Here is a 16,366-nt window from a genome sequence, read left to right as displayed (position 1 = left end):
GCGTCATTCTCCTGCCTCAGCCTCCCGAGTAGCTGGGACTACAGGCGCACGCCATCACGCTGGGCTAATTTTCTTTTTTTTTAGTAGAGATGGGGTTTCACCGTGGTCTCGATCTCCTGACCTTGTGATCCGCCTGCCTCGGCCTCCCAAAGTGCTGGGATTACAGGCGTGAGCCACCGCGCTGGGCCAACATTTTTCAAATGTTCACCAAAACTGACTGCTCCCCTCCCATCACCTAAACAGTTGTTGTCAAGGTAAAAGCATGACTACCTTCTTGTCAGATTTTTGTTTGTTTGGCTGGTTGGTTTGCAAGAATAAAATTGTACTGTCTGCTTAAAGTTTTTCAAGATTTTTTTCAACTAACCCTCAGCATCACCATTAAAGTTAGAGAGAGAGGAAGGATGGAATAAATAAAAAATCCACTAGTTTTCTCCTTGAATTGCTCCTTCTTCTCTCTCACCACTTCCAACCCCCTCCCACCTCCGTCCCTCCTTTAATTGGCTTTAGTGTTTGGCTGTATATTTAATAATTAATACAACGGGCCATTTGCATTCTTCTTGCTCATATACATGGGGCAGAGATCCAGGTTTTGGGGGGGTCTGAAACTTACCTAATTTGAGGGTCCATCTTAGAATAAAAAATTATTAACACAAAATTGGGTATAGGACTGTAAAAGACGCCCATACAAGTTGGGGGCTGAGGCTCTCTAAAATTTAAGCTTCATTAGTTTCAAAGTAAGTCACCTCTGGTCATATAATGTAGATACCTACATGTGTGGGCTAGGGAGCATCTTACTATCATTTGTTTCATTACAAAGATGGATTTTATTAAAGCACTCTTCCATATCCTTTCTTTTCAACAAACATTATAGAAATCATTCCAAGATAACTGGTATAGCTCAATTCATTTTTTAAAATGACTGCATAACATTCAATGATTTAGATGTACTACAAGTTATCTGACCTTCTTTCTTATATATACATATTCCCTTTGTTTCTAATTTTGGGATTTTAGAGGGGAATGGTATTTTTTGTCACTACTAAAAATGCTTTTATGGTATTTTAAAAACTCTCTTTGGGTTTTTTTCATAAATTGCATTAAATGTATTAATTTTGGGAAAAGTAGCAGCTTTATGATGTTAAATCTTTCTATCCAAGAACAAAGTATATGTTTTTCTATTTGGTCATAATTCCATCCATAGGGAATTTGCAACCTAATAAGGAAAATAAGGCTTGTACACAAATAGCCATGATGTAAGAAAAATGGAAAGTACAAATTGTAACGCATGAAATTGGCCGGGGGTGGGGCAGGAGTACTCCAGAGGCCAGATCTAATCTGTGCAGGATTTTAACACAAGCGAAATGGAGGAGTGGGGAGGTTCAAGGGATGGGGATCTGGGAAAAAGCAAGCTCAACCAGGCAACAGGGATATTCAAGAAATAGTAACTAAGCAGTTCAGAGGAGCTGGAACACAGAGTACGTACAGTGAAGAAACAGGAGATGCGGCTAGGAGGGTAGGCTGGAGCTCATCACAGCTAAGAATGCCAGGACAGGAGAGTTTATCCTCATTTCAGCAGGGCAATGGGAGAAACAGCCAGTTTGCGGCCAAGAACAAGACAAGCAAGATGAGAACCCTATTTTAGGATCACTCAGGTGTGGGTAAGGCAGCCTGGGAGGAGAAGGGCCGAGCTCAGTTAGAGAACTATTAAAATGAAAGGTCCACAGGGAAAGACGTGAGACCTGAGTCAGAGAGAAGGAAGTGAGAAGAGAGAGGAAAGACAGATATAATTAATACATCCTGTGGCACCAGTAGAAGTGATCCAAATACTCACTAGGTTAGGGAGGAAAACAAAGTAATGTTTCTAGCCTTGAGCCTGGGTGCTCAGTAGGATGGCAATGCGGTAACACACACAAAGCAGAGGACCATGCTTGGGTAAAAGATGATCAGTTTATTTTCAGATATGTTGCATTTAACATGGAAACAGAATATCCAAATAGCCATATTCTAGACTAGGGTCCCTAATGTGAGGGCTTCCCTTATCGTACTAAGGATAGAGATAAATTGTATTACTCCTCTGGGGAAACCCAACAGATGAATTCACGTTCCAAGAATGTTGAACCTACTCACATTGTACAGGCTTCTCATCTTTCAGAAAAAGTTAACAACTTCTAGACTCCTTATCCTACTCTTCTTTAATATCTCCTTATAGCACAACCCAGCTTGGAGATAGCCTTTGCCTACATTTTGAGCAGTCAAAACATTAATCAAAAGTTTTGTAATGATGCCATGGGGGAAAAAAATTCAGTCAACTTTTAGAACTAAGTAAATTCAGCCATATTTCAAAATAAAATTTATACAATCAAAAATATTATAAGGCGGCTGGGCATGGTTGCTCATGCGTGTAATCCCAGCACTTTGGGAGGCCAAGGCAGGAGGATCACTTGAGCTCAGGAGTTCAAGATCTGCCTGGGCAACATGGTGAAATCCTGTTTAAAAAAAAAAAAAAATTAGCCAGGCATGGTGGCATACACCTGTAATTCTAGTTACTTGGGAAGCTGAGGTAGGAGGATGGCTTGAGCCTGGGGAGGCAGAGGTTGCAGTGATCCAAGATTGTGCCACTGCATTCCAGCCTGGAGAAAAGAGCTAGATGCTGCCTCAAAAATAAATAAATAAATGGTACAAATTCAGTTTTATTTCAAATAAAACCTGATTTCTAAAATAAAAGTAATATAATTTTACTACCCTACTTAGATTTTTCTTATAAACTTAAGGTGCAAAGTGATTGTCAATAAATATTTGATGACAGAATATATATAGACATGTCGTTTTCCCAAAATAAAATTTTGGTGACTCCTGATTCAAAGGAAATAACCAAGGCTGAAAGGACAAAACTGACCACTATGGAAAACTCCAGAATGCTTTTATTTAGCACCCACTCAATTTGCAATACATGAGCGTGACGGGGGAAAAAAATTAATCAACATGAAATTATGTTTTGTAAAAAAAATTTAAATGTACAAACCTCATAATGTTCATATTCATCCACATCAAACGTCTCAAAGTCAAAAAATCCATGTTGTAATCCCTAAAAGCAGAATGTGAATTAGTTTTTCCATGTTAAATTGATAAACTCTACTCATCATTTCTGGAACTCCTACTTACAGAAATGATCCTCACTAATCTGAAGAGATCGCTTAAACCTTTGATTTTTAATGTATATCTAGAAATCTTTTTATAACACTGGTTATACTGCATTAAGACTGTCTTAGAAATGGAACCAAAAAAACACTTAGAATAACATGAAAAAAGCCCCACAAAAGATGCCTTGATTTCTAATTTACATCAGTTTTGTATGTAAAATTATATGTATAAAAAATGAAACAAAACAAATTCATATTTAGAAACTGTTGGGAACTAGACATAACTATGACAGAATATATCATAGTGATTAACTTCTTTGTTAGGAGAAGAAAAATCAATTATTCTTATGAGTTTCTGTTTCCCTTTTATCATAATGAGATATTTAGCCCCCCAAAAATCCTGCATTTTTTACCTTTTCTTTCTTCCAATCCCTAAAACTCTTAATATTTCTACTTAATAGGCCCTTATTTGTAACTAAAACTCTACCTTAGGAGAATCTGTTTCATGATGATAGTTTCTGACAAAGTAGGATTATACTTGACTGCTCTTATAATTTAAAAAAAAAAAAAACTGATATTTTTATCACAAAGAAAAACTTCATACTCCCTTTTGTAACTAATGACTTAGAACTTTTAAAAACTATCCAGCTAGCTCAGATCTAATATTTTAAAGAAAACAGAGAGTCTTTTATTTTATAAATCATGAAGCTATACGGATTACAACAGAATACAAAACCACAGGTACATTTAAAAGTTACATGATCAAGTCATTAAAAATAGAAAAAGAAACTAGCAAGCCAAGCTCCAGTACATCTATCAGTGTTTTTTCAAAACACAGAACATGCACCATCTGCATCAGAAACACTTAGCATAATTCATATTAAAGAAGCCGACTCCTGGGCCCCACCCCAGAACTATTAAATCAGATTCTCTGTGGTTGGGGCCCAGGATCACCTATTCAGCATAGCTTCCCAGGTGATTCTTATAAACGCAAAATTCTGATAATACTGGTTTAAACAACCCCCACAGAATAAGCAGAACAAATTATTTAAATTAGTCCATTCTTAAAAAAAAAAAAAAAAAAACTGAGTTCATCCATATGCACCTTTCCAGACATAAAAGTGAGAAAAATATACACTCTGAAGTTTTCTCTGTATTTCCAAAGTGTTTGCTTATATCCATGTATACTAGTTCACATAACATGGAATATAAACTATACTTATGACAATGCCAATACATCAAAATCAGAGAAATGTGCTCCCTAAAAAGGCAAAAATGTCGCCATACTCTGTATAGGTTCTTAGAAGGGTACTACTCGTTGCCACGCAAAAATAGCCCAGAACGTGGTGCCTTATGTAAGCGAACGAATGTACGGGAAATGTCTCAGGTGCTTAAAGACATGCTGCACAATCTATCAGATCCTCCAAAATGTCATCTATCTTTGAGTTAATCCCAACATTTCATGAAACAAGTTTACATACCTTTCCTCTACAACAGGAGGGATGGCACAACTTTCTATACTGAGTTACTAATTACCATAATTACAGGTAGCGATATTCCAGTCTGAACTCTTTCTAAATTTTTTAAGTATTATAAAACAAATAGCCTGTACCAGATGGTACAAAATAATAATAGTGATGATAAATAAATTATTTTTCCCTCAGGCATATTTTCCAAATGCTATAATCAACGGTTATATGTCGGGTAATGTCTCCACAGAAGTTCTTAACTGGTATTACTGTAAGTGAATTTTGGCAATATTGTTGCAAGAGTGAGCTAGAGTATCTCTGTAGTTGTTTAAGTGGAAAGAAAAATATTTGAAAACTATTTTAAAGTTTGATAGGGTTTAAATTCATTTTAAATGAAACAGAAACAACCATGTATAAAATGGGTAGCACATTTATCACACCAATTTTCTCAACTCAAAACGCAGCAAAATCAGTTTTATATTACATCTGAGAAATGAACCAGAATTGCTACTGATAATATATTTATAGTCCATGTAACATCATTATGCATGTCCTATGATCAACAGGTTATGTAATATATACATTTCTGACTGATAATAAATCATGGTTATATGTTTGAGATGGAATTATGTACTTTGAGCCCTCATTAGAATTTACAGTATAGCTTGTATAACTTCTCGGTTTGTGAATTAATGTTTCTAAAACATGTTCCGAGAGCTCTCAGAAATCTTCTAGTTTAACTTCTCCATTATATACAGAAATAATTAAATAACTATGACTTGGTTCTCAAACTTTGGAGTGTATCAAATCACCTGGAGAGATTCTTCAAATACAGACCGCAGGGCTCTACCCCCATAGTTTCTGTTTTAGTGGGTCTGTGGTGGGATCAAGCAGCATAGGAGAACAGTGGCTTAAATAACGTCCTGACTCTCCCACACCAAGATCAAGCCTGACAATAAAGCTAAGCATGTGACAAAGCAATGTCACAGGCACTGCAGCTGATAGTGGCAATAAATCTGCCCTGGAACACAAACAGTTTAAATGACAAAGAAAGGCCCCTTCCACTCCCTCCTCCCAGCTTTTCCTGGTGTTTGTATTTTACAAATCAATCATCCTTCAGGAAGTGAAAAGCCTTCTACTTACTGGTTCCCCTTTCTTCCCTCCAATAACAAATAAGGATGTTGAGATTATTCCTTTCTCATATTTTTTAAACTACTGTGTCAAATACAGCAAGGACAATTGTTATTACCTTTCTGATTCCCTGCAAACAGTCGAGAATGGTGAGATTGTAAGTGCAATTTCCAAAGGAAGCATCCCTATAAACATAAATAAACTCAACATTAAAAACTTGCATTTAGAACATTCAAATAATAAAATATAACAGCAAAGTCAGCTGGAGATGTGCTTGTTTGGCTTCAGAGCTATCAACATGGTAAACTTATATAATACATTAGATCATACTAGGTAACTACCACACTTAACTGAAGCACTTCTGAAATTGCTTTAATCCAAGAGGCTGATTTAAGAGCCTGCATTCCTGAGTCTGACTGCCCTGGTTCCACTTCCAATTTGGCCAGGTACTGTACAGGAACTTAAGCAAGTTACTTTACCTCTAGGCTGAATCTCAGTCTCCTCATCTGTGAAATGAAGTTAATGATAGTAGCTATCACTCATAGGACTGTTGTCAGATTATGTTTTTTAAAACATGTAAAGTCCTTCATATAGTGGCTGGTATATAGGAAGCATTTCATAAATATGATGTCTATTATTATTATTATTATTATTACTAAGTGAATTGGGCTGTTTGATTAAGTAAAACATTCATCATTGCAAGAGGTATTCTGGCAGAGGAATAACCTCCTGTCAGGAACATGATAAAAACAAGCATAAAAAGATAGGAGAGACAATGTATGTAGGTCAACAGAACCTAGCAGGTGTTTGGATTAAATGCCATCCCTTACCTACAAATAAGAAAAGAAAAGAAAGAAAACAGGAAAATGTACTCAGGCTTCCCAACAATCTCCTCCGAGTCACTGGGATCCATGAGAGCTTCTAATGCACCATGAAGTACTCCTTCAAAAGGAGTGGGAACCTACTGTGGTGAAAATTGAGTGCTTCATACTTTATTTAAGTTTTTAGAGCAATTCAGCAGACCTGCTTTAGGCAACATAAAACTAAAGTATCAAGTTCAGGTCAGTTAAGCAAGAACTGGCACCAGAGCTTTAACACTACAGTGTTCCAAGGTGTCCGAGGTAGGAAACTTGACCTCAAGGCTCCAGGCTCTCTGCCCAGCCTCCACTGCTGACCCAAGAAACAGAGCAGGCAGACACCTCTCCAGACAAAGTCAAAGGCACACACGGCAGCCATCAGAGAGGGGCCAGAAGACATTCCGAAAGCAGAATAGACCTTCAAGGACTTTAAGGTATAATTAACATAAAACCAACTTTTACAACCATCCAAGGTCACTTGAACCTATTGCTGCTAAGCCATGAAGTAAAATGTAACTTCATCATCCCTGAGTTTCAGCATCCCGAAAGCCTAACATAAAACTAGGAAGTTAGCAAAGCAACTTAACAGAATGGTTAAGTCCTGAAACTTCAATTATTCCAAACATTTAGGTCTCATTTCAAAATGAGGGTTCTTTGTTCTTGTGTTTTTAAATATCATCTGAACTCACATGTCAGCGAAAAATAAAATAGCCCCCTTTCCAAATATCTTATAAAAATGAAAACTATATGTTAGAAAGCAAATTTTAATGGGCTATGCCAGAGAAAAGAGTGACTAGAGATCTAAGAAAAATATTAGTTTATATAAACAATCATAAATTCCTTTGCAGTCACTTGTCTTTGGGGTTCAGAATCTCTGTGCCATGGATGCTCAGCAACCTGAGGAAGCCTGCAAACCCACTTTCTCAGAATAATGTTTTTAATGCATAAACTAGGATTAACAGAAAACTATTTCAATTACATTTAAATAAAGTTTAAATATATATTTTAAATATATTAAAATACATATTTACAATACCCCAAAAGGTACTTTTTATTTATTTTTTTTTAAATTAATATGTTATATAACAAGATCTAGTGGCAAGTCTGATAACTGCTACTATAATTTTAGAAAGGAATGAGCATAAATAATATTTTAAGAAATAACTGTAATGTGATATTAAATTGTCACTTACATTGCTAATGCTACTACAGTTTATTTACAACATATATAATTGCATGCAACCTTATAATTGATAAGGTAAGGTCAGTAAAAATAAAGATATAATTTTTTCTCTCTTCTAAGTTCACTGACTCCCTGAATTCTCACCACATAAAAACTACTGCTTTACGTTTTTTAAAAGGGGGTAAAATTTTCTTTATATTTAAAAAGAGTAAAAAAATATTACGAGAAGTAGAGGTATCCCTTACTCTTTCAAGTATTATCTTCCCACCTCTAGACTCAGCTACACAATGTCACTAATGTAAGTAAAAGTTCCAGGCCTATTCTTTCTGAATGTCTGCAAAGTATGTTGAGGCTTTCATGATACCTCCTACCCCATCACAGCCACAATTGTTATCAGTGACAAAAAGGAGAACTCTGGTGACCTGGTGGTCAAATCTGCAGGCCTCCAAAGCTGGGAAGGAGAGTTAACATGCCATCTGACAGAACTAGGCAAGTCAGTCACTGCAGGCTGGAAAGGCACACAAGTTTACAAACTGAAATCTAATAATGAATGCAATAGAATTCAGTCATATCCTCCAGATTGAGAAAAGGAGATGGCATGCCTTTTTTGAGCACCTACTGTGTCAGGTAATTTAGATGCATTAGCACATTTAATCCTCATGACAGCCCCGTAGTGCCAACAGGTTCCCAAAATCTGCCCCAAAGACTGGACAAGAAAGAAATGGCTTATTAGCGGCATGTGGCTCATACATAGTCACAGGAGAATACTATAACAGTGAAGGGACACGAAAACATGTTATATATTCTCTGGGGGAAAAAAGCAAGAGAAGGTAAAGATGGAAGATTGAACCCATGCATCTACCAAATCTCACTAAAAGGGTATTCTTTTTTTCTCTTTGAGACAGGGTCTTACTCTGTCACCCAGGCTGGAGTGCAGTGGTACGATCTTGGCTCACTGCAGCCTCCACCTCCTGGGCTCAATTGATCCTTCAGCCTCAGTCCCTGAAGTAGCTGGGACTACAGACACAAGCCACCACGCCCAGCTAATTTTTGTATTTTTTTGTAGAGCCAGGGTTTCACCATGTTGCCCAGACTGGTCTTGAACTCCTGAGCTCAAGTGATACACCCACCTCTGCCTACCAAAGTGCTAGGATTATAGGCGTGAGCCACTGCACTTGACCAAAAGGTGAATTTTTAAAGGCTTTTGTTTTTTAAATGGAAACCAACAAAGACGAGGAGAATAAGAGAAGAGACAAAACAATAAAATCTTGAAAGCTAGAAATCATTTGGATGAGTGGTAAATAAGTTAGAAGACCAAGAAAACTGAATACTAAACTGACAATGAAAAAACTGAGAACCAGTTGGGCGCAGTGGCTCATGCCTGTAATCCCAGCACTTTGGGAGGCCAAAGCAGGTGGATCACCTGAGGTTAGGAGTTTGAGACCAGCCTGGTCCAACATGGTGAAACTCTATCTCTACTAAAAACATAAAAATTAGTCAGGCATGGTGGCGGGCGCCTGTAATCCCAGCTACTCAGGAAACTGAGGCAGGAGAATCGCTTGAACCTGTGAGGCAGAGGTTGCAGTGAGCCAAGATTGTGCCACTACACTCCAGCCTGGGCAACAGAACAAGACTCCATCTCCAAAAAAAAAAAAGAATGAAAACAAACAAACAAAAAACTGATAAACAACACAATTAATACCAGGGAAGTCTCAAAAGGCTTAGGAATTGGCAGCACTGCGTTCTCCTGGAAGTGAGGATAAAGGAAATGACTAAAATGAGATTGAAAGTCCATTTAAGAGGAAACATTGCCTCCCATTTTGTAAGTCAATTTTCCCTGTTGATTTTCCTCAACTCACCAATATAGTCAGGATCATCACAAAATAGAATGGTAGGCCCTAGGAGGCAGAAAGATACCTGCCCCACATGATGTTCAAACTTGGAACTGGAAGATCCCTTCTGAGGAATTGTTTTCACCTGCATTATAACATGAAATGGAGGTCAGGAGTTAGGAAAACAGCAGATTACTGGCCCCAAAAGTCTCCTCCTACTCTGAGGTTATACCACTATTCAACACCATCGATCATCTCTTTATCTCTCTTCTGGATCCTTTCCAACACAATTTAAACATTTTCAGATCCTTACTAGCTTTAAAAATAACAAGTCATCCAAAACTTTCCAAGCTCCACATCTTCCTTCAGCTTCCATGCAGTTTGGACTCCTCTTTAAAACAAGATTTCTCTAAAGAATTACTCATTTTCATTTTTTTTTTTTTTTTTTTTTGAGACAAAGTCTCACTCTTGTAGCCCAGGTTGGAGTGTACTGGCGCAATCTTGGCTCACTGCAACCTCCACCTCCTGGGTTCAAGCAATTGCCTCCTCCTGAGTAGCTGGCATTATAGGTGCCTGCCACCATGCCCGGCTGATTTCTGTATTTTTAGTAGAGACGGGGTTTGAACATGTTGGCCAGGATGGTCTTGAAATCCTGACCTCAGGTGATCTGCCCACCTAGGCCTCCCAAAGTGCTGGGATTACAGGTGTGAGCCACCACGCCCAGCCTCATCTTCCTTTTAAAAGTGTACAGTTCAGTGGGGTTTGATATATTCATAATGTTGTACAGCCATCACCAGTAATTCCAAAATATTTTTACCACCCCAAAGAGAAACTCTGTACTCATTTGCATCACTCCTCATTCTCCTTCCTCCAGCCTCTGGCGATTCACTAATTTATTTTCTGTCTGTCTGGATTTACTTATTTTCAACCCAGAGAACATTGTGCATGCATCATCTTACCTAATATGTCAGCAACAAGTAACTCCCTACTTTGCTCTCCTGTCTTGGTTCCTGGATTTTCCTTCTACCCTCTAAACACTACTTCCAACCTCCTTTGCAAAGTCATCTAACCTTCACTTTCCAGTCTTTAGAAGTCAAACCTTCTCAAGGTTCAACTCCAGACCAAAATTTTTCTCACTCATACTCTCTCTAGACCAGGGCCTCTAAAACTTTAGTGTGCATTAGCATCACCTGGACAGTTCCACAAACACAGGCTGCTGGGCCCCACCTCAAGTTTCCAATTCAATAGACCAAAGGCAGGGCCTGAGAATTTGCATTTCTAACAAGTTTCCAGGTGGAGCTGAGGGCTGCTAGAAAGGCACATATTTTGAGAATCATTGCCCTAGATATCCGCATAAATTACCATCTATCTACCAATGACCCTCAAATTCATCTCTCTAGCACAAACTCCTCTTAACGCTTCAAAAACAGCACAGCCAACCACCTACATGGCATTTCCATTCGGGTGTCTTAAAGATATCTCAAACTCACTATGCAAGAAGAATCTCTTGAATCTGTTCCCACCCCCAAAAAAGACAACGGCAACGATAATCCAGTCTTGCAGCACCCCCTGTCTGGGTAAAAGCTCCCACAGTCACTCAAGCTACAGCCCAGAAGTTCCACCTTTCTCTTTCCCCTTATCCTATCCCTCACTACGCACCATTGGTTTTGCCTCTTAAATATCTCTTGAATGCATTTCACTTGCCAATTCCATTGCCACTGACTTCCTACACCCACTCTTAGACTTTCTTTTTTTTTTTTTTTTTTTGCAATATAAAAAAAAGTTTATTTCTGAAAACAAGAAGTTTTACAAAACAATAATTTAAAAATGTTCTATCCCTACGTTTATCTTTTAAAAGCAGCTCAACTCTTTTTACTGTCTCAGTTAGCTTAAAAGTACAAATTGTTTGTTATTTAAAAAGAAATCTGCTATACAGCATCTACTGACAGTGAGTTATTACCACTAAAGATGTCAGCAAATTTGGAAATGTCTTTCTGTAAAGAAAAATAACTCAGGTTTAAGTTCAATATGAGCTATTCAGTGAACTTCTCAGTAACAGAAAAGCTTTTCAGAGACACTACCTAATATATTACCAATATTACAAGCAATTTATTTTGATTTCTTATTTTTGTAAAAGTAATAATATAAATTATATAGATTATATTTTAAAACATGCTTTAAGTTGTCATAATTTGCTAAAAATACAAATAAAAGAATAAAGTCAACTTTTTTCCTTGTTGACGATTTTGCTATATCTTTAATTAAAAAAGTGAAACATGGCAATCCCTATACTTTGTTCTGGGACATAGTTAATTTCCTTGGAAGCAGTGTCATTTATTCAGGTCCCTTTTATGATCTGGATGGCAGTACCTAAAAAGTGTTTAGCCTGGGACAGGGTTGCTAAACCTCAACACTACTGACAATTTGAGCTGTCAGTTCTTCATTATGTATGTAGCAGGAGTGGGGTGAATGGGGCCACTCGTAGACTTTCTAATGGTTTTCTTCACTGAAGCCAGAGTGATGTTTTTAAAAGGCAAATCTGATCTGGTCGCTCTTCAGCTATAACCCCTCACTGACTTCCCATTGCTCTCAGGGGAAAGTTCAAATCTTCACTGTGGCCACAAGGCCTGGGGGTATCTGGCCCCATCCTCCCTGAGCTCCCCAGGTAGCCACTGGGCCCTTCCCACAGAACCTGTGCATCTGCAAGTCACATGTTCTTCCCACTCACCCTCACCTTAGGTTACTCTCCTCAACCTTCAAACCACCACGCCCGGCCACAATTCTATCTTCCTAAATGTGACTTCTGGCATACTAGTCGACTTAACCATACAGCTATTATACAGTGATTATAAAAATCCACAACTATGACCATAGGAGGAATCTGCAGTCAATAAATAGTTCCCAAATGAAAAACTAAATGAATGAATGAATATTTAAATAGAAGGAGCAATTGGGACTTGTTGTTTATTTTGTGTTTAGTGTTTATTTTGCAGAAAAACAGCAAGAAAAAAATTAAGTTTAAGAAAACTAGAATCAACATCCACAATTAAATGTTAAACGAAAGAGCTTGTTTCATTGGTGTCTCAGCACTGTCTTATACAGGCTCTCAAGAGTCAACTGTTAAATATTCAGAAATTTTGAGAGCCCAAATCAGCAGTAGTAAAAGTATTTGTATCATGGAAATCAGCAGATACTTTTTATTTATAGAGCCAGTTTACCAACATACCACTGCTTGTAACCTGAGAATCTAAGAAATCACTCAGAATGAAACAACCTTACAAATATTAATAATGGGAGATGAAACCAGAGATGAAAGAACATATTTACACAAAATAAGAAAGCATTTCTTATTATGAATAATGAAGTTACTCAAAGAAGAAAGAATGGAGAACAGAAGCACAGTGTCTACAATGTGGAGACGACATTAAAAAATACAAAAAGAGCTGACAGAAAAGGGACTAAGAAATTTTGGAAATGACCGTGATCTACAATTATCTTAAGTCCATGATTCTCTAAATTCTCTGGGTAACAAGTAGTGAGGAGGTATGCAAAAATTGCAGAGCAATGGGTTGGAAAGGATCATGAAGGTCATCTAAGCACCCTTATAAGCACTGAACTGAATCCTATCCTCACAACCTCCACAGGATGATGAGCTTCTTAAGGACAGGAAACATGTCTTTTATGTCTGTTGGCCCAGAGTACAGTACAGTGTTGGGAAAACTGCTATATGTTATAGATGTTATAGATGTTACTGAATGAAGTAATACAGGAATGAATAAATGATCATTACCAAGAGTTCATTAAACTTATGCCTGAACACCTCTGGTAGCTAAGAACTATTGACCTTTTAAAGCAAAAATGTGGCCAGGCGTGATGGTTCACACCTGTGATCCCTTTGGGAGGCCAAGGCAGGAGGATGGCTTGAGCCCAGTGGTTTGAGACTAGCCTGGACAATAGAGGGAGACCCCTTCTCTACAGAAAAAAAAAAAAAGTTAATTAGACAGGAGTGGTAGCAAGCTACTCAGAAGGCTAAGGCGGGAGAATTGTTTGAATTCAGTTCAAGGCTGAAGTGAGCTATGATCTGGCCACTGTGCTCCAGCCTGGCTAACAGAGTGAGACCTTATTTCTAAAAACAAATAAATAAAGCAGAAAGTATATAAAACAATTTTTAATTATGAGCTATGTACAGTAGCAAAAACACTCTAGATCATCACTGTCCAATGGAAATATAATGCCATCCTCAAAAGAGAGCCACATGTATACTTTTAATATTTTTACAACCATATTAAAATAAAGTTACAAGAAAAAAGTAAATTTTAGTAGTGTGTTTTGCTCATCCAATATATCTAGAATATCCTCATTTCAGCATTAATCAACATTATAAATAAGATATCTTACATATTTCTTTTATATTAAATATTTTTATTTTGAGAGACAGGGTCTCACTATGTTGTCCAGGCTAATCTCAAACTCCTGGCCTCGGCCTGGCACTACAGCTGTGAGTCACTACATCCCACCTTTTATACTACATCTTTGAAATCCAGTATGTATTTTAAATTTACAATCTATCTCAATTTGGACTAGACTGATTTCAAGTGCTCAATAACACATGTAGCTACTAGCTAACATACTGGACAGTTCAGCTGCAGACTATATTGTACGTGTACTTCAGAACCAGACAATGCCCAAAATACTTTATACAACTGTCCAAAGTACATCCTGCCTCTGAACAAACCTATGACATATATGCACCAGCTACAATAAAAGAAAGAGCTTATAACATCGAGACCTACAAGACGAAACTGTACTGAGAATTAGTAGGGAGGACAAAACCATCTCCCATTCATGAAACAGCAAAACCACATGCCTCAGGAGGCAGGTCCAAAGCTGAACGTGACCTGTACCAAAAAAAAAAAAAAAAAAAACAGAATCTCAGCTTTGCAGATTTAACATAAGGCTACACATGAATCATTTTGCTCATCTAAAGAAACAGAGATATGTGAAAATTCAATTCTAAGTCATGGCTTAAAGGATCACCTGAAATCAGCAGAATAAAATCTGTCTAGCACTAGCAATAACACCAAAAAAATAGACCAAGACCTGTATTCTGGGCATTTTATCAACATCTGACTGGCACCCATTTAACCACTAATTTTTCTATTCTTTTTTTTTTTTTTTTTTAATTTCAGAGACAGGGGCTCATTCTGTCACAGCAGCACAATCATAACTCACTGCAGCCTCAAATTGCCGGGCTCAAGCAATCCTCCCACCTAAACCTCCCAAGCAGCTAGGACTACAGAGGGGTGCCACTACCCCTGACTAATTTTTATTTGTGTTTTTTTGTAGAGACCAGGTCTTACTATGTTACTTAGACTGGTCTCATGGGTTTGCTTAACTCATGGGTTCAAGCGATCCTCTTGCCTCGGCCTCCTAAAGCACTGGGATTACAGGAATGAGCCACCCATACGGTCAATAATTTTTCTTTAAAAATAAAAATAATGGCAAATTGGTTTTAACCCAGGTATTTAAGAGCTTTTCATAATATTCAACAAAATAATAACTATTACTATGTTCATTAAGGTAAATGACTGCAATCTTATTCAAAACCATCTTTATCAACTAAGGCTACTGGAAATATACCATAAAGAGTACAAAAACTTTGGCACCAACCCTACTTCACTAAGTTTGGTAAAACTGATCTGGAACCCTAAAGGTAGGAATAAAAATTTTTAAAAAAAGTAGTCTGAGCGAATTTTCGCAACACAAATCACTGAAGCACCTTCTTGTTCCAGCAGATAAAAAACAGAATAAATATAACTCACCTCCATGTGAGTACTTAATAGGTCATGGAGACACCTACGCTTGTTTCTCTTCTCAGATCCTGTATAGCAGCGCTTACTTAGCACTTTAACAAGAAAACTCTGACAAAGAGTCTTTTTCAAGGGGGTACGACTTATTCAAAATATGCCCCAGCTGTTAAGAATGGATTCAACAGTTTGGACTGGAAAAGACATCGATTTTCAACACTCAGGAAACTGGCACATCCTTACTAGTCAAAACTAATGCGAATTAGCTTCCAGCATACCAAGCACCAAAAGCAAAAGTTTATTAAAGATCCATGGGGCAGAAATGACCCCAAAGATCAAGACTGAGAAACAGCAAGGAAAAGTTGAGAGTGAAAGGAACATCTTAAAACAGGATAAAATATTGTTTCCATAGTTTGGATACTCAAGAGGAAAGCAGGAAAGAGGTAAAGAGAACTTTCCCTTTGAAGTACAGTTAATTGCTAAACAAACCGACAAAAATCACAATATCATATTTAAGCTAATAAAAATCTGGTTCAATGTTTTATGTAAGGAAATATATTTTATGATTACATCTAACATCTGTCAGCACATGTTTATGAAAAAAGAGGCAGCCTGATGCAAAGTCCTAAGTGGTTGACCTTTTTGAGCCTTTGTTTAAAGACCTACAGTGATTGACCATTTTGAGCCTTTGTTTAAAGACCTACAAGTTCTGGCATGCCCAGAAGATCTAAAATAATTACCTTTGAGATTTCCCATTAAGACTCAGCCACAGAGCTCAGCAACTGGAATATCACTAAGGGTCATCCCCCAAAACACAACAAACACCTCCCTCAACACAAACACTATGCATCCATTTTAATGACAGATGTCATTAAAGGATTGCCAGTGGGAGGTGTGTGAATCCTCTGTTAGAGAAGATTGTCTGGCTTCACAACTGCAAGAAAACG

At 37.6% G+C, this 16,366-nt stretch overlaps 1 protein-coding gene across 3 annotated transcripts in view; it reads right to left on the bottom strand.

Annotated features, from left to right (window-relative positions):
* Window positions 1–16,366, bottom strand: part of CDC14A (cell division cycle 14A) — a 183,025-nt gene that overhangs the window by 81,461 nt on the left and 85,198 nt on the right. For all 3 annotated transcript variants that reach the window (XM_011935181.1, XM_011935180.1, XM_011935179.1), the window contains exons 6-7: window positions 5,859–5,925; window positions 3,023–3,085 (exon numbers count right to left, since the gene is read on the bottom strand). In XM_011935181.1, the coding sequence (XP_011790571.1) occupies window positions 3,023–3,085; window positions 5,859–5,925 (130 nt within the window). The remainder of the gene's footprint in view (window positions 1–3,022; window positions 3,086–5,858; window positions 5,926–16,366) is intronic.

This window comes from Colobus angolensis, unplaced genomic scaffold (assembly GCF_000951035.1).
Source record: "Colobus angolensis palliatus isolate OR3802 unplaced genomic scaffold, Cang.pa_1.0 Scaffold141, whole genome shotgun sequence".
Lineage (NCBI taxonomy): Eukaryota > Metazoa > Chordata > Mammalia > Primates > Cercopithecidae > Colobus > Colobus angolensis.
This window is presented reverse-complemented; position numbering and strand designations above follow the sequence as displayed.